Raw genomic sequence first — 18,994 nt, forward strand, 5'->3', positions numbered from 1 at the left:
TTATTTTAATTGCATGTAGAAGAGAGAAAATAAAGATATTAACATTGAGCTGAACATATGTAGCGGACCGGCAACACTGTTTACGTGGCAAACGTCAAAATCTCTATGTAAAGCAAATTGGAACTGCTGCTCTGACGTGGAAGTGACATTTTTTCTCAATTTCTTTATCGGGTTTAAAAGAAATTTAAACATAATTATTGTTAATTAATAGTTAAAAAACTAATTAGTGTGTGAGTTAAATAAGAGTACTTCAGGGTACTAACATTATTTCATTATTACCTGGCAAGTTTCGTGACTTAACAGGCTACGAATTAAGATTACATTTACCAACAAAGTGAAGTGATTACAGTGAGAAAGTTCAGTTTTTCTGTAGCAAACAGCAATTCACTATCCACACACTTCCATTACTTCTGCAAGTATAGATAAAAGTAATTGATATAAATAACACTCGAAAAAAATAAAAAAAACATGAATCCGAACATGTACGGAGCGCCAACGCAGCAGCAACAATATACACCAGGCTGGCCACCAGCTACACAACAGCCGATGCAACCAAGTGATGCACCACCACAGCTGGGCCCACCAGGCACTAGTTATCCACCCAACAGTATGCCACCAACATCAGCAGCATCCACACCTGCTGGGCCACTTGGTGCGTTACCACCACAGCAAAACTACGGGCAAGGACAACAACCAGGGTTACTCAACGGCAACTACCAACAACAGGTTTGTATAAGAAACATTCAATAAAATTGAAATAAGTTTAAAGTAGGTTTAAGTGATAAGAATAACAACAACGCGTAAGTAAAGCATACTTTCGGGTCAACGAAATCAAAAGTGATAAGGCAACACAATATTGAATCTAGTGTTTTTGCCACTTCCGCATACTGACTGACACTATAATTCTTTATTTTTTTAACATGCAGTTAACTAATTCAATGAGCGGTTTATCCATGAATGCAGCGAAGCAGCCAACACCCGTACCTCCCCAAATCAATACTCCATATGCGAACGCTAACATAGCAAATGCTCCATTCCCCACAACAAACCCTCAAGCCGGCGGTCCAGATGCTCCACCTTTATCAAATGGGCCACCCACTAACGCGCAGTCCCAACCACAACAGCAAGTATCGAACGCTAACAATAACTTTATTTCGGGTCCATATACAAACGGACAGCCAACTAAACAACCGCAGACGCAACCACCACAGGCACCCAATTCCATGTATCCACCGCTGCCAAATACTTCAACGCCGCCAATGCAGTCCGTACCGGGAGGACCCAATCAGATGACAGTAAACAGCGCAAACATACCCGGCTTGCCACATATGCCTCCCAAACCGGTATGTGTAATTATCCTTAAATTCAATTTTTGTAATTTTAAAATTATAATAATTACTTATTATTTTCAGAGTGGTATGCCATTACCAGGGCAACCACCAGTTGCAGCAACACCACCAACTTCTATACCTGGTAGCATGCCACAGTATCAACAACCCGGCGCACAACAAATGCCACCACGGCCCGGTCAAATTCCACCACAACCCATGTCGCAGCCGCTTGGACCACCGGGCCAACAACAACAAACAATGTTGCCAGGTCATCCTGGTATGCCGCCTACATCCGCAGCAGCAACAATGCCACCACAGCCGGCCATGCCGCCAATGCCAGGCTATCCACCACAACCGCAACAGCAAGGATATCCACCACATCCACAAATGCAGCCAAACCAACAACAACAACCTGGTTTTCCTCCGCAACCACAGCACCCTGGATATCCATCACAAGCCGCTCAGCCTGGCTATCCGCCACAAGCCGGTTATCCGCCTCAACAACCACAACAACCTGGTTACCCCGGTCAAATGATGCCCCCAACACAACCTGGGCAACCACCAATGCCCGGTCGTCCCGGCTATAACGTAAGCTATCTTGTTCATAGTATGTTGATGTTGTCTAGGTATAATGTTGAATTTTTCTTTTTAGCAACCACCAGCCCCAGGCGGTATGTACCAACAGGCACAACAGTATCCACAGGCCCAACGCCGTCTCGACCCCGATCAGATGCCAAACCCAATTAGTGTTATTATCGAAAATCAACGTAATGCTGGTGGCGCTTTTGTCACCAATCAGCCAGGTCTGCTGCCACCATTGGTAACCACCAAATATGTTGTGCAGGATCAAGGAAACTCATCGCCACGTTATGTCAGGTAAGCAAAAACAAAAAATCACATATTTGTGTGAATGCTTTATATTCTCTACCTCTTCAAACACAGATCCTCTTTGTATTGCATACCAGCAACCGCTGATTTGTTGAAGACAACTGCTTTGCCCCTAACCCTAATCGTTTCACCAATGGCCCGTACCGTTGAGGGTGAATATGAGCCGCCAATTGTGAACTTTGGTGAATTGGGACCCATTAGGTGTAATCGTTGCAAGGCATATATGTCCCCAAACATGCAATTCGTGGATGCCGGTCGACGTTTTCAATGTCTGATGTGCAAAGTAACCACGGAAGGTAATATATAATTGGCGCTACAAGCCTATTTAAAAACTGAAATTTTGCTTGATTCCACAGTGCCAACTGAATACTTCCAACATTTGGACCACACTGGTCAACGTGTCGACAAATATGAGCGTCCCGAATTGGTATTGGGCACATATGAGTTTTTGGCTACCAAGGACTATTGTCGCGTAAGCAAGCTCATAATTTTATAGCAACAAAATTTGATACACACCTTTCTTCTTTTGTAGAATAATACACCCCCTGAGATACCAGCATTTATATTCGTACTTGACGTTTCTTACAATACCATCAAATCGGGTTTGGTACATCTACTGTGCTCTCAAATGAAGCAGGTATTGAAGCATCTGCCTGTGGATCAGGGCCAGGACAAATCGAAAATGCGTGTTGGTTTTATAACCTACAATAGTACTGTGCATTTCTATAATATAAAAAGTAGTTTGGCACAACCGCAAATGATGGTCGTCGGCGATGTGCAGGTGAGTTGCGTGCAAGTTTAGCAATAAAAGCGATTCACTTTCAAATCCACTGCTCACAGGACATGTTTATGCCGCTGCTCGATGGCTTCCTCTGTCATCCCGAAGAATCGGAGGCTTTGATTGACGCCTTGATGGAACAAATACCGAAAATGTTTGTGGATACAAAGGAGACGGAGACCGTGCTCTATCCAGCCATACAAGCTGGTCTCGAAGCACTAAAAGCTTCCAATTGTGCTGGCAAATTGTTGATATTCAACTCCACATTACCAATTGCTGAAGGACGTGGTAAATTGAAGAATCGTGATGATCGTAAATTGCTCGGTACTGAGAAAGAGAAAACAGTGCTCACACCACAATGTGTTTCCTACAACACATTGGGACATGATTGTGTACAGAATGGTGTATCGGTCGATTTATTCTTGTTTAATAATTCGTACATAGACATTGCAACTCTGGGGCAGGTATCGCGCCTAAGTGGCGGTGAAGTCTACAAATATACATACTTCCAAGTAAGCCATTTTTTTTTAATTTTTATTTTCACTTATTTTATTTTTTGTTATTTTTTTTTAATTTTTTGTTTTTTAATTTTTTTTTTTAAATTTTTTTTTTTTTTTTTTTAATTTTTTTTTTTTTTAATTTTTTTTTTTTTTTTTTTTTTTTTTAATTTTTGTTTTTTTTTTGTTTTTTGTTTTTTTTTTTTAATTTTACTGTTTTTTTAATTTTTTGTTATTTCTTTTTTTAAATTTTTGGTATTTTTTTTTAAATGCCTTTTTTTCAATTTATTTTAACTTTTTTTTTAAGTTTTTTTTTATATTTTTATTAACGCACTTCAACAATATATATGTATGTACATACGTCTCTATTTCAGGCTGACCTCGATGGTAATCGCTTGATTGAGGACATCATTAAGAACGTATCGCGGCCAATTGCTTTCGATGCGGTGATGCGCGTGCGCACTTCGGCCGGCATACGCCCAACCGATTTCTACGGTCACTTCTTCATGACGAACACAACCGATGTGGAACTGGCTAGCATAGGTGCGTTTAATTCAAAATTTTTCTCAAAACTTAAAATATTTTAAAATCGTATTTTTTTACCGTTACTCCCCAACAGACTGCAATAAGTCCGTTGCTATTGAAATTAAGCACGACGACAAGTTGCCACCTGAGGAAAATATATACTTACAAATCGCCCTACTCTACACATCGGTTAGCGGTCAACGACGTTTACGTGTTTTGAATTTGGCACTTCGTGCCACAACAACCATCGCAGATGTTTTCAAATGCTGCGACTTGGATGCCATGATGTTGTTCTTTGCCAAACAGGCTTGCGCCAAATTGCTGGAGCACACGCCGAAACAGGTCAAGGACAATCTAATAAATCGTTCGGCACAGATATTGGCATGCTATCGCAAGCATTGCACTTCGCCAACATCGGCTGGCCAACTTATACTGCCCGAGTGTCTGAAATTGTTGCCGCTCTATGTTTCGTGTTTGCTGAAAAACGACGCCATCTCTGGCGGTTCCGATATGACACTGGACGATCGCTCGTACGTTATGCAATTCGTGCAGACCATGGATTTGAATATGTCTGTCAGCTATTTGTATCCACGTTTCATTCCAATACACAATGTCGATGTTGATGACAACGAATTGCCCATGTCCATACGTTGTACGCACGAAAAGATGAGCGAAGACGGCGCCTACATACTCGAGAACGGTGTGCACCTGTTCGTCTGGTTGGGTCAATCGTTGCCGCAAACCTTCATCCAGCCACTGTTCGGTGTGCAGTGTACACAACAGGTGAATGCTGAACGATTTGCCATTATTGGCGAAACACCGTTGGCGGAACGCGTGCGCAATATTATCGATACGATCATGAGGGAACGCACCAGAAATATGCGGGTAAGTAGTCACTTGTGTACTTGTGTGTGTATTTGCGCAGCGTTACTTATTTTCTTATACTTTCCATATTTTTCGTTTGGCAACAGGTAACGTGCGTGCGACAAAACGACAAACTGGAATCAGTTTTCCGTCATTTCCTGATCGAGGATCGCGGCACAGATGGTTCGGCCAGCTATGTGGACTTCTTGTGTCATATGCATAAGGAGATTAAGGATTTGTTAAGTTAGCTTGTGGGTTGTGGTAAAAATAGCAGCTGCAACATGTCGCAAAGTGGGAATGCTGACAGACAAACAAACACAATGTATAACACAACCAGCCAGCTAATGTGCCGTAGCTATTCCCAGAATCGTGCACGGTTGCATCGGCTCTCACGTAAACGTTGGTAGTTGATTGTGTATGAATACTCGTACACATACATACATACAAACAAACAATTATACTTGAACGCATACGCATACAATAGACAGTTCCATATACTTATTGCAATTTCCACATCTACCCACATGCATACATATACAATTATATAACCGCAAAACTAATTTAGTGTATTTTTTGTCATTTTGAATGCTTAAATAACATTTTGATTTGGTATTTGCATTAACGCTTCCTTCCCCCCTCTTTTTTTATTTTGCATTGTCCAAACTTTTGCTTGTGGTCTATTATTTTCTGTGTAATTTAGGTATACATACATATATACATAATATTGTGCAAATTTTTATTATTATTATTTTAAAAAATGTTAAGAAAGAGAGAAGATTATCATATTTGCAAAATATATACGAAAATATTCAATTAAATATGTAATTTTATTGTATTATTAAAACTGGTATAATGGCATACGATAGTTATATTTGAAATTAAGCGAAATTTTCCCATTGCTTACACATCTATTATAGTTTTATGTGCGTAAACAAGAAATGTTTCCAACTTGGCGTTGCTCAACTTAAGTAAAAACATTGTATGTATTTGTCAATGGCAGCCGGTATTGGTGAATTGGTATAATGTATAATTAGTCTATAAAGTTGGAAACAGCAATTTTCCATTTAAATTTTGAACGTTATGGCACTGTCGCCCTTAAAAGAAACATAAATTTCATAAAATAACCAATAAATATTAAATTAAAATTTAAAACTACTCGAATTATTTTTACGTCTCAGTAATGGTTTTCTAAATGATTGGCTTGCGGCCAATTTAGTTCCGATTTGTCTTGATTAAACGCCAGTGATAGAAAAAAATCCATTTGAATGCTGCTCCTTCGCAAGAATTTCACTCCGTTGACTTGAGCGGTCAATAAAGCAGTCCTGATTGCATCCACGCTGATATTAGAAAACTCTCCGAAACTGGAGCAATTTTCAGTAGCAACCCACTATAGCAATATATACCCTTGACTTAGTATGGACGAAGCTAAAAGCTTTAACAACTTGTAAATTACCAGTTAGAATCGTTTTTACTCTACACTTCCGAAGTTATGCTGTACTTATTGTTGTTGCAGCATAGAGTATTCTCCAATCGCATTGGTGTATGTTGAGCAGGTAAAGTAGTGGCTCCAATTATCGATGTACTGGCTGCTAATCATACTGTTAGAGGTTATGTTACGATTTTTTTTCTTCAAGAAAGAATCAGCTTATATTATTTGATTATATATGTTTTAAATATGATCTATAATAGTATAATAAATCTTATATTATTTTTTTATATAACCTTTAATTATGTTCTACTTCACATGTGTCCACAAACCTGCTATATCTCCAATATCCGTTGATATGGCTTAGCTAGTGGATTCAGAATTATAGCCGTTAGTCAACTTCGGTGACAACCTTTAAAGTTTATCACTAACCCTAGTCAGAGTAAGCAGCAACAAAAAGAACCACACGTTTAGTTGCTAAAACTCTAAACTAATGTCAGTATGAGAGCATTTCAAAGTGTTAGCACGCTATATCTAACTTTATTGTTACTAAAGGTTATTCATTATACCCTTAACAGGATGTATTAAGTTCTTCGCGAAGTTTGTAGCTCCAAGAAGGTCAAAGACCCTATACACTTTTTCTTTCCAAGGGAGCAGCATATAGCTGCCATACCACCTGAGCGCTCGCAATCAACTCTTGTATGGAAAACTTTTTTATTTGGTGGAATATCTTCACAATATCTAATTTAATTGTCCAGATTGGACCACTATAGCATATAGCTGTCATACAAACTGAGCCATCGAAACCAAGCCGTTGTATGGAAAACTTTTTTATTTGACAAGATATCTTCACGAAATTTAACATGTATTATTTACAAGGACAAATATACAATATTCAAACAAACTTTTTTATATCGGACCACTATAGCATAGATATAGCTGTCATACAAACCGATCGAACGAAATAATTTTATCGAAATTTTGGTATATGTGAAGGGTATTAGAGTACTTGACAATCTGTTAATTGGAGTTGAAACACTTGTATAAACATTTCAATTGGGAGCAACGAACGCCGAAGCAAAACACATTTCAGTTTTAAACTAAATTTAACTATTTCAGTATAAATAAAAGTCAGCCACTGCAGCTGATTAAACAATAAATAATTATATTTTTATGTACAAACATACATATATACAATAATATCACACAACAATCGGATCTACGTAACCGGAACGGACCCGGATTTTTTATCTGGCCAAGTAACGTCTACTCGGCAATACAACAAGAATAACAATAAAATGTTTCGCAAATCAATTGGTTATCCAAATAACTTGCCTAAAATGATTACCGTTACGCTTAAGCGCTGCAAAGGAAAATGCAACAAATTAAAAATGTCATTATTTTATATACAGTGTGTATAATATGTATGGAGACCATGCAAATGAAATTTTATTATTTTAAATGAAATTATTTGCCTCAAAAACACTTCGATATTGCTGAGACAAGACAAGTGTACTCGTATTGCTCTATTTATGTTTTCATCTCAATGGTTATATCATTTGTTGCTGCATTTGTGAATGCATTGAGTGACTGCAACTGCTTTACACAGTATATGAACTTATATGTTTGTAGGGGTATACATATATACTTACAAATACATAAAGTTATATTTGTAGCAATATAAACAAGTTTTCAAATCAACTGCGTGCCTGCGTTGCAAGTTTCTTCCATTGAATTGGGTGTGTAGTGGTGTGGTTTGCTGTTGTTATAGTATACGTGGTTTTTACAAACCGCACATACATATGTGTGTATGTATGCTTACAAGAATATATATTGTAAGTATATATGAATGTTTTCACTTATTTTATATTAACCCATAAAAGTACGCAGTATTATTTACATATATTTCAAGATAAAATATGAATTTATTTAGAAAATAAATTGTATATATGCTTAAATTTAATTAGTTTGGAAAATGGAACAATTTTTTGTTGTTTCTTTAAGAAAGAAGTGCTCAATCAATTTAAAAAATTATCTTCAGCCAATTTGAAGCGGCGCTAAATGAAATATAATAAAAAAAAATAAAATATAAAAACGGTGTGTAATATAAAATGACGCGTTTAGTGGCTACAACAAAAACTTTAAACAGCTATATTTCAATTGAAGTTTTTTTAAACAGCAAATTATTATTCAGTGCTTGTCTTACTAATACATTGCAGTTGTCGTTATTCGTTTGTTACATAATATACTCAATTGTTTCCGTATTTTTTAATATTTTCTTATATTCACATTGCAATAACTATTCTTAACATTTTTGTGGCTTACTACACAGAGACATTGAGATAAAATCCACAGACGTTTAGAGTTCTCAAAATCGTGTCTTGCATATCAGATATTACGTCTGCAACTTTGGAACAAATTTAGTAAGGATTTTTTACAAAACAAAAAAGCACATGATTTTGAGCTTGGCTCTCCAAATCTTTCGACTTTAGTGATGTCTTTGTGAAACTCAAACTCTTTTTGCGTTATATATGTAATATTATCTATATAAAATACCTATTGTTTTGTGTTGTTATCTATGATTTTGTTTCTCTTGCATTTTTCGTCTGATTTGTTTTTGTCAAATATATGTGTCCTTTATTACCAATGCTAATATTATTTACTCTTTTTTTAAATACTATTTATTATGCAATATTACCTCTCTAATTTTTTTATTTTTCCATTATTTCAAATTTGTTTTCTTTTTTTCTTTATGTGTCTATGTATAGCTGTATATTTTTATTATTATTATTTAAATTTTTTATCTTTCACAACAATTGTAAATAATGGAAAAGTATCTGTATGTAGTGGCATTTCGCAAGAAAAAATTAAATACATCATATTCATAATATAAATTTATGATAGTAATTATTCTCATATGTTAGAAAAATCCATTTGTTGGTTTTTTTTTGTCTACTAGATTTTTGTAAACTATGTATATTGTGTATGTATGCATGTATATATATAAAAGTGGCATTGGCAGATAGCGTGATTGCTCATCATTCAATCCCATAATAATTAACAGGATCTTATTTACTGAAAGCCATAAACACTGCCCAAAGTATTTCGTTTGCGTTCGGTTTGGCCGCCTCCGTTTCAAAATCCAAATCCAACAATTCACGCACACGCTTCATGGCCAATTCATAGTCATCGTCATTTAGCGGCGCAAATGCATTTTCGATTACGTCACTAGCATGCGCCAAAAATATTAAGGCCAAAATACGTCTATCCATGCGTTGTGGATCATTGATCCATTTGGAAAGTACGGCGTCTTGTATCTGTGGTGAAAACGAAATAGACATATACATATATGAAAATAAATCATATAATTATAAATAATGTGTACCTTTTTCACTAAACGACATTTGACCACATTATCGCTAAGCGGATGTGTCGTCATATCGAAAAGTAGAAAATTTTGTTTCTCTGTTGTCAACACGCCCTTTTCCACTAAATTCTTTGCCAAACGTTCGCGCACGTTTTTCAATTGATACCGCAATTTCAAGGGATTCCATGTTTCGCCTAGAATTTAAAGCCAATTAACAATTGTTGATTAAGATTTTTTCCTTTGGTGCGCGTTCAGTTAGTTACCACTCAAATATTCTATCCAACTTTGCACAGTTTCTGGTGGATCTGTTTCTTTAATATGTTTTAACGCTTCGTCGAGTAACACATCACCAGTCGGCTGATCTGATTTCAATACGAGTTTTCTATAAACAGAAAATAGCAATTTAAATATTTAAATTTTTACAATAATAATAATAATTTATTATAATTGCTTTACCTGGAACACAAACCACGGCGACGCATACCCGTTTTCTCCATCATCACACGACCCCGCAAACCGAGTTCAATGAGAATGCAGCCACGTAAACCGCTCGATATGCAATCATTCCAAAAAGATGTGTATCCCTATTAATTGAACAAGAATATATGTATTAATAGATGAAAAATTGAAAAATGTAAAGCACCAAATACATTTCAAATAATATCAGTTTCAAACCCATAATATACGTAAGCACCAACTATATACATATGTATGTACATACATAAGGTCTATGTAAGAATAGATTTCTAAGTGAGCGAGCGTCCGGGCAAAGCGGAAGTGAAATTTGGTGATAAGAAATGAAACCACTGTTATTATCACAATCTTGGTTAAAACATAAGGAACTACTTAAAATAATTAAAATTTGTTAGCATACACAAGAACTATTTATATGATGGAAATAAATACATACGCACATACATGTATAATATACATATATTCGTACATAAAAAAATAATAACAAATTAATTATTTTAACAGTTATTTTAATCATTTTAATAGTTATTTTAAAAATATAACGAGGCACCTGCTATTATCTAAAGAAGTAAATTGGAAAACCGTAAGTCGTAGTATATTAATCATAGTTCCAAAAATTTCATATTTGGAAGCATACTATACTTTTTTAGTTTTTTGTGATAACAAGAAATACTTGTTTAATGATAAGAAAGAGAGCGATTCAGTCATTTACTTGATAAAAGAAATTCTTTGGGCATCAAACATTTGTGTGGGTATATTTTCAGGAATTAAAAAAAAACTTCTATATTTATCTTAAGGGTTTTTTATTGAGCCGTTATTTAATTCGAAAATGAGGTAATTGTTAATTGATTTATTTCTATTTTCTTTATGTGTGTCATTGATGCCAAACGCCAATAATAAGAAAACGCTTATTTCTGCAAAATTTTCAGTCAAAAATCAAATGAAGTACACCTGAACTATTTAGTATACACTTTACATTAGAACAATAATTGTTTTCTTATAATTCCATTAATGTTTATTATCATTAAGTTAAATTAACATTTAATAGAATCCACACAATTGTAGTACATAGATATGTACATTCCACAGTGAACTTTATATGAAAAAAATTAAAGGGTGCGAAAATGAAAACAAAGAGACAATATGTGCCTACGTTGAATGTTAACACACTTCGTAAACAGAGAGGCAACTACAAATATAAAAATGTTCCGCCACCGCATCAAATGTTAATGAAGGTAGCAGAAGCTCGACATTGCCATAACAGTTTGAAAAGTTAAAGGCAGATAGATATAAAGACGTCAATTCTAAGTGAAGAACGTGTTAATCGCACCACATTGATGAATTGAGCTTTGGCTCACTTGTCTTCGTTAACTGCTAGTGTTTTTATCATAACTTCAATTCTACATTATTGTTTTTACCTATAATTCCCGCACCTAAATAATTACGGCATTTGCAATAATATTAATAGAATTCCAGAATTCCGATAACGCTACACCACAACTATTTACCTCCTTGTCTTTTAGGCCCAACAGCAACACTTCTTCCATGAGTGTTAGACGTGTCTGTTTGGAATCTCCATCATCTATATTGTCCTCTTGATCTTTATTACTATTATTCAAATCGTTATCGTCGTCCGGTGTGTTTGCATTTAGGCCAGCAGCACCACCTTCAGCTCCATTATCCCGTGTTTTAACGGCTCGTCTCACCAAACCATCACTCCGGTTCATTTTATATGTTATATTATTTATTGAAAAGAAAACTTCAATTTATTATGTCGCTATTTACTTAATTTTTTCCCGTAGAAATATACGCAAATTTTATTTGTCAGTGCATTCGTAAGTAATTGGTGAAGTGGCGCTCCGCTACGTTTTGTTTTACACCTTTTCTTTGTTGCTGTTATTACTGTTCCTTCCGTTTCTATGTTACTTTTGTGTCACTTCACTTCACTGTAACAAGTTATAGCTATTTATTTTTATTTAGTTATTATGAGCAATATAAATCTTTTTTATTTTTACAGAATGGTTATAAATTTGCTACACACTTTGCAGAAAAACACAATTTTACGATTTATTACCGATATTTACGATTGGATAGAGGAAAAAATTATTTTCGTCGTAAATTTTCTCCTCCTCTAAATTCTGACATTTCCTTCCACGACAGATATCTCTTTGACAGCCAGTATTGCCAATGTTAAACCAATACCTGGCAGAAACAGCTGTGCTGGTTGGACAATTTGCTTCAGCAGGTGTATGTCAATACGTTTGACAATCGAGAATGCCATTAATTTCGAAGTACATCTAATATTACAAAAACCAACTCTGTTTGATTTTATCAAATGTATAATAAGATAAGGAAGTACTAAGAAGTAGTACTATTTTCATAAGAATAATTGTCAATAGTAATATGGTTTTATGGCACCACTGCATCTGTCAGGGTTTCTTCACTTCCCTTTTTTTTTGCCGCTAGCTGTCGCTGCAATACGAGTAGTCAGAAATCAATATAAATGTTTGAAATTGAAATTTAATTGGTGTTCTTGCTGCTTAAAATTGTGTTTTCTTAAAGTGCACACTTAAATAATCTCGGGAAATGTATTTAATATCAACGGGAAAGACTACTGTGCTTTCGGATTTTAGTAATTTAGATACAAAATCTATTTATCAGCATGCAAATGGAGAAACAACGGATTTTCAGTTTTACGCCCGACAGCGTATTTTCCTGGAGGTGAACAAAAAGTCAGGTCTGGAAATTATGCGAATTAAGGATAAAGGCAATAATAGTAAGCATACCCTATAGCATATGAAAGTTTGTTATCTACAGAAAAGTAATGTTTTTATATAAAGATTTAAATATTCAACGAGTGCGCAAACTTAATATCGGAAATGTCTACAGTGCCGCTTGCGCAAAGCAATCGATGGAAGAAATGGCTTTTGGTGGAGTAAATGGGCAAGTTAGCATATACAATTATAAAAACTCTGAGCTGATACATCGCTTTAAAGCCGGTTAGTACTCAACATATTTTAACAATGATATATTCATTCTTTAATATTTTATTATTTGTATAGATAATAATCGTAATAGCGTATTGTATTTGGATTACAATGGCACGGATGAGTATATATCTTCTGTGTTTGAAAATGGCCAAATCAACTTATACGGAACTAAAACAAAGACAAAAATCGATAGCGTAAACATAGATGGCAAGTAAGTAAACACAAGCCTTGATTTAATTCTTTTCTAATATATTCTTCTTAGCTCAACTCTGGCTCGCTTTCACCCAACCAAACGTTTCCAATTTTCTATAGCATCATTTAAGGGCGCTGTAACAGTTTATGATTTGCAAACTAAACGCAAAATATTTAATTTAAATGATGCACACGCTTCGCCTTGTCGCGATTTATGCATGTCTGCTGCAACACCTGATTCTCTAATAAGCGTCGGTTACGATTGTATTGTTAATGTGTTCGACACGCGACGTAGAACACCACAAATGAAACTAAATCATCCTCATCCACTGTCAACGGTGGCAATGAGTGGTTGTGGCACATACTTTTGTGTAGGAAATTTAAAGGGTGAATTGATTTCATATGATATACGGAGTGTTAAAAAATGTTTAGCCACCAAAAAAGTGCATGATTGTTCTGTTACAAGGCTATCATTTGTGCCGCTGTCTGAAGATGACGGAAGCACTACTTCAAGTTTCAGCGGTACAATAGCTAACAATACTGACAGTCCAACGGAATATCTTGGCGAACAACAAAAATCAACCGCAACAATGCGACAACGCGACTCCTTTTGTGATTTCCTAGATTTTCAGGCGAATAAATTAGATCGCATGTCGGCTCGTTTCACAATGCGACGTGACAGTTTTGATTGGGACACACTTGGACGGAAACCAAAAACCGAGGATACCACCCCAACCGCATCGAAACTTAATGGGAGCAGTGAAAACCTCAATGAATCTACAGAAAAATCGACTGAAAACATTTCCAATGGAAAATTAAATATGAGTTTCGATTATGTAAATACACGACGTAAGAACTTTGAGGACGGCAAAAAACAATTTACGAGTAAGTTCCCATTATAAATAAAAATTGCTTTCCTGATTAAGTAAACTGTAACTTTTGCACTCTTATTAACACCCACAGCTCCACTACGCGACCGGAATAGTATATCAAAACTGGTTACTAATTTGAAACAAATTGAAGAAGAGGAATCCTCTCACATTCTACATCAAAACAATGTTAGCAGCAATAGTGACAAAGAGAATCCATCAAATGCGGAAATGGATTTCGACACACACGGTCAACTGGGTAAACCATTAAATGCGTACAGTAGCACACCGAATCACACACCGATAGATAACATAAAAGTTAAGAAACTAGATCAAATAAAGTCAGAAGTAATCAACGAAAATAATAATGAAAAAACTGTAAATACTACTGAAAATAATCATGTAGAAACTCTAAATACTACTGAAAATAATCATTTAGAAGAGGTGAATACTACTGCCACACCAGGCGATATTTTAAAGCACATCGCAGATTTGCGCTTGGAAATGAATACACGATTTAAAAAACTAGAATCGGAAGTAAAAATTAATGCTGAGCAAAATAAGTGGCAAATTTTTACGCAAATAGCTGACATTTGGGCGCGGCAAATGAACACTAGTGAAGATATACGTGATGCGCTAAGCTATCTGCTGCAAACTGATCCTTTTGTCAACGAATTTTTACGTTTGAAAGATGAAAACGAATTACTGAAAGCACAGCTACAGCAAATCTTGGAGAAAAAGTAGGTAAATGTCTTTGTTTATTAAAAATATTGTTTTTTTTTGATCTCGAAGATCAGTAGACAAAAATGTAATGTAGTGAATTAAGAAAACGCACTGAGTAGAGACTTATTAAAACGAAATTGTATTTCATTTATTGCATAATTCCACAAAAAAAGACTTTATGCTGCCAAACAGAAATCATACACATAGAAATAAGAATTAACTAAATAATAATTAAATGATTAACATAATTGTATACTTTATTAGCGCAAATATGAAGTTTTGCCAGTTAATAAATTGAGTTTTAAAAAATTACTTCAAATATTATGCATTTGAAAACTAAAAAAAATTATATATGCAACACAAATTGTGTTTTTTCGATTACTTTCATTCAAGCCTTGTTCTCCAAGCAGGACTGTTCAATAGTTTTCATGTCGACCTGTAAAGAAAACTTGTAAAACTCTTTGAATTTGTGGACCAATATTAAATGTACCGATATAGTTGTATTGAAATTACTGTAGTCAACGATATAACGCTCATTACGTGAGTCGTAGTTGATAATGTTGACAAAACGCTGTCCCCAGAAAATATCTTCACATGGCACATAGGAAGTGCGTGCCTCCGTTACCATAGCAGTTGCGGCAGAACAACCAACAATCGACACATACAATTCAAATTGTGCTTCATTCAAATCTTTAGCCGACTTCAAATAGTACAAAGGGCTGGTCTCATCTATGTAGTGGCATACGATTTCTGGCCAGACAATAATTTGTTCTCCATTGCCATCCAATTTCAGTTCAGTGCGTGTTTGCACGTACTCGCCCTCGCGAGTGCTTAAAGGAATAGTTAAAATAGGTGTATTAAGGATATATTTCTACACTTGTTACTGGTAACAGGTCTTACTTTTTTTCCATTATGAGATAAACGCGTATCTTCGACTCTATGACTTGTTGCTTGCGTGGATCGCAAACACGAAATAAGAGACAAAGTTTGCCATCCCGATAACAAATCTGGAAAGTACATAATTATTTCTAGCAAAACGAAATGTTATGCGGTTTTTTGAGTGGAAAAGGCCGAAAATTTCGAAAATTTTAGATTATCTTTTCTTCTTCTAGTTATTTTTCTATTGTTTTTGTTTATTTTATATTTATTTATTTTTTCTTTTATTTTTCATATTTATTTTTTTTATTATATTTTATATTTTTTTATGTTATATTTTTTATTTTTTTATTATATATATTTTATTTTTCATATATTTTTGTTTTTATTATTATATTTTTTTATATTTTTATTTTTTTATTATTCTATTTTTTTTATATTTTTATGTTTTTTTATTTTTTTTTTAACTCTTTTCATATTTTTTAAATTCTTTTATATTTTATTTTTGTTTCTTTTTTATTTTTATTATTATTTTCTTATGTTTTTTTGTGTACTTACCACCGCTTTGTCGCTAAATTTCATTTTCGTTATTTGCTTTGCTGGTCTTGCCGTCTTTGCATATACCATGCTGACGAGCATTCCCTCAATTCCAATAGCCAATATCATTTGCAAAACGAATAGGAATATAGCTTCCGGGCATTCGTCACTCGCATATTTCTCACCGAAACCAATTGTGGTCTGTGTTTCCACCGAATAGATGATCATCGAGACGAAATTATACACGCCCTTAATACATGGTTCCTTGCCCTCGCCCAAACGCTCGCCGGTGACTTCGTCAAACATTAAATCTCCATGCGAGTAGGCAACCATATAGTTGAGCAAGGCGAAGAAGAACCATGTGAGGAAGTAGGTTCCAACAAAAATCGTCAGCATATATTTCCAATCTAGTTCAATCTAAGCATATACCATACACACATAATTATATATACATATACTTATAATCATTGATTTACTTATAGAGGTAGCTGTTGGCTAATCAAGAGTGGAATTTAGTTTTCAAAAAAATGCTGTTAAATTTGAAAAGTGCGGCACTTGCTTACCGAGAAAATAGTGCAAATGAACATATCGACTTTGGTATGCACATATGTATGTATATACAAGAGCAATGCAGTATGCAGTGAATGGTGGCGCCAAATTTTTGTAAAGAACATATACTTATCCTTTATGCATACAATGCCTCTCAAACTATTATATAAACATATTGTATCAAATTTAGTAGTAATAAGAAGAGAAAACTATGAATTAGTTGTTAATGGTGATTTATTTCAACAAATGACAAAATTTAACATTAGTGCAAATAACTGTATACATATTGTTTGAGTATTTGTGATTATATAACTTGGCTAGTATTTGATAAATGCTTAGTTTCAACGAAAACTATAATACATATGTACATATGTATATACAAAAGTGCATGCACATAAAATACAGGACATACATACATATGTTCAAAACATAGATACATACATACATATATTTGTACAGTGGTGGCTTATGTTATTTTAGTTATTACTATTCAGTTTAATTTCAGTTGATGCGATTTGTTATGGCTTTCAGCCGGGCATACACTTTTAAATGCGAAAATTTCCATTTGTATTATTTTGCTTTGTGTCCGAATAACTGTATGCATCATCTTCCGTACATGACTCTAAATCCGATTGTTCAAAACTTAATTTAGTTGATGCTGGTGTTATTGTGTTCTTCATATTTGTAGGTGCTGTTGTAAGACATTTCTTTGGTAATAAACGTGTTAACGCGCTTACCATTGTTGTTACCAAATCTCTAACATAGCGCCACGATTTCTGTGGTATACGCCGAAAACTGACATTCTCATGGCCACTTTTCTCTATGACACGATGATGACGATGTCGCGAACACATTGGATCTACATTAATCTGCGTGTTAGAATTTCAAAGGAGTACGACTATAAATAAGAATCCGCTAACTTACCACTGTAACGGCAATCACGATTCAATTCGATTGTACTCCCAGCCCAATCGCTTGCACAAGGCACACTGGAAAGATTAACGGTATATTAGCGAATGCATGTGAGCATTAATCCGGTCAAAATAACAGTGCATCTTACATACATATGTATGTACATTTATATAAGTGTACAAGTTTGAATTCATAAATCACTCTAAAAATGTCCTACGTCTAATAGTTAAGTAAGCATTAAAGTCAAAACATCGTGGCAAAGTCCACAAACTAATATTTGCAAAACTTGTCAGAAATGTGAAATGTTTTTTCTTCTATAAAAATGTGCATATGTTGACATGTAGCTGCATATGCACATAGATAAACCTTGACTTGAATATAATTGCAAGGTAGTGACCATAGCGTAATACCCGTAAAATCATTCAGTTAAAATAATTGTTTTTTTTTTCTTCTAACTGTTATTCAGTTATACTTCATTATCTGTGTAAACACAAACTTAGAACAAAATTAAGCGATATGTGAGATTGTCGGTAGCTGCTTATAAAACTTAACAAGCATGACTCACAGTTAGATAAATAGATTAAAAACTTGAATTTAAATTCAGAAGATTTCAGAACATAAATTTAGTTAAAGCACTCAAGTCGAACAAAATATACACACATACATACGCATACACTTATCATTATAATGTGTGTACAACTAAATCAACTTAAGTTGTTCCACATTAATTAAAGCATCCTCACTTGTTAGCACTTCTGCTTATATGTCCATCCAAATCGCTTTTCTTTCGGCGCTGCACAATTGGACTCTCTGGATAATAGTCGGCCGATTCGTTGATGCGCTCCTTTTCTTCCGAACGCTTGAGTGATTTAGGTTCAATAGGACGCGGTTTAACCGGCATCGATATGGATCGACGTATTTGTGGATTATCAGCTTGATCCATGTCTTGAAGGCTACAGCTGTTTATATAACGAAATGTTTAATTGTCCACCCACTCACTCAGGCTGTGACGAAGCTTCAAATCCAATTGAAGGCAATTAAATTAAATCAACTACAAAGACGCACAGTCAGCACTTGCCTTGCTGTGGCTGTTGCTTCACGTTGTTTGTTGTTGAAATTACAAACGCAAACTAAGGTCTGACAAGATTATATTCGTCTTCAAGACATACTATTCGCTTTTGTTGATAACCAGATTA

At 34.8% G+C, this 18,994-nt stretch overlaps 4 protein-coding genes and 1 long non-coding RNA gene across 6 annotated transcripts; 2 read left to right on the top strand and 3 right to left on the bottom strand.

Annotated features, from left to right (window-relative positions):
- The first annotated feature begins 468 nt into the window (after positions 1 to 468).
- Positions 469 to 5,356, top strand: LOC120767863 (protein transport protein Sec24C). Its single transcript, XM_040094177.1, has 11 exons — positions 469 to 726; positions 927 to 1,343; positions 1,413 to 1,919; positions 1,984 to 2,207; positions 2,274 to 2,515; positions 2,576 to 2,691; positions 2,752 to 3,000; positions 3,060 to 3,509; positions 3,869 to 4,037; positions 4,114 to 4,904; positions 4,991 to 5,356. The coding sequence occupies exons 1-11, from the start codon at positions 469 to 471 to the stop codon at positions 5,129 to 5,131; spliced, it is 3,564 nt and encodes a 1,187-aa protein (XP_039950111.1). The 3' UTR covers positions 5,132 to 5,356.
- A 296-nt stretch (positions 5,357 to 5,652) lies between these two features.
- LOC120767864 lies at positions 5,653 to 7,134 on the bottom strand. Its single transcript, XR_005704719.1, has 4 exons — positions 6,642 to 7,134; positions 6,337 to 6,563; positions 6,040 to 6,270; positions 5,653 to 5,977 (listed from the first exon to the last, which is right to left on the bottom strand). It is a non-coding gene; the product is annotated as an uncharacterized LOC120767864 (long non-coding RNA).
- Positions 7,135 to 8,463: 1,329 nt separating this feature from the next.
- Positions 8,464 to 12,305, bottom strand: LOC120768541 (Golgi phosphoprotein 3 homolog sauron). Of its 2 annotated transcripts, XM_040095279.1 has the most exons (6): positions 12,225 to 12,305; positions 11,659 to 12,096; positions 10,133 to 10,260; positions 9,940 to 10,058; positions 9,695 to 9,870; positions 9,378 to 9,626 (listed from the first exon to the last, which is right to left on the bottom strand). In XM_040095279.1, exons 2-6 carry the CDS (start codon positions 11,875 to 11,877, stop codon positions 9,378 to 9,380), a joined length of 891 nt encoding a protein of 296 aa, XP_039951213.1. In that variant the 5' UTR covers positions 11,878 to 12,096; positions 12,225 to 12,305. The 2 variants fall into 2 exon arrangements, with proteins under 2 accessions (XP_039951214.1, XP_039951213.1); XM_040095280.1 differs by lacking the exon at positions 12,225 to 12,305 and having other exon boundaries at positions 8,464 to 9,626; positions 11,659 to 11,877.
- Positions 12,306 to 12,661: 356 nt separating this feature from the next.
- LOC120768376 lies at positions 12,662 to 15,236 on the top strand. Its single transcript, XM_040095042.1, has 5 exons — positions 12,662 to 12,926; positions 12,991 to 13,149; positions 13,213 to 13,351; positions 13,403 to 14,217; positions 14,296 to 15,236. The coding sequence occupies exons 1-5, from the start codon at positions 12,737 to 12,739 to the stop codon at positions 14,943 to 14,945; spliced, it is 1,953 nt and encodes a 650-aa protein (XP_039950976.1). The 5' UTR covers positions 12,662 to 12,736; the 3' UTR covers positions 14,946 to 15,236.
- LOC120768377 (ATP-sensitive inward rectifier potassium channel 15) lies at positions 15,156 to 18,941 on the bottom strand. The gene is made up of 7 exons (XM_040095043.1): positions 18,542 to 18,941; positions 17,811 to 17,875; positions 17,624 to 17,745; positions 16,359 to 16,754; positions 15,825 to 15,931; positions 15,415 to 15,754; positions 15,156 to 15,360 (listed from the first exon to the last, which is right to left on the bottom strand). Exons 1-7 carry the CDS (start codon positions 18,739 to 18,741, stop codon positions 15,313 to 15,315), a joined length of 1,278 nt encoding a protein of 425 aa, XP_039950977.1. The 5' UTR covers positions 18,742 to 18,941; the 3' UTR covers positions 15,156 to 15,312.
- Between the last annotated feature and the right edge of the window lie 53 nt (positions 18,942 to 18,994).

The sequence above is a fragment of the Bactrocera tryoni genome, chromosome 2, assembly GCF_016617805.1.
Source record: "Bactrocera tryoni isolate S06 chromosome 2, CSIRO_BtryS06_freeze2, whole genome shotgun sequence".
Classification (NCBI taxonomy): Eukaryota; Metazoa; Arthropoda; class Insecta; order Diptera; family Tephritidae; genus Bactrocera; species Bactrocera tryoni.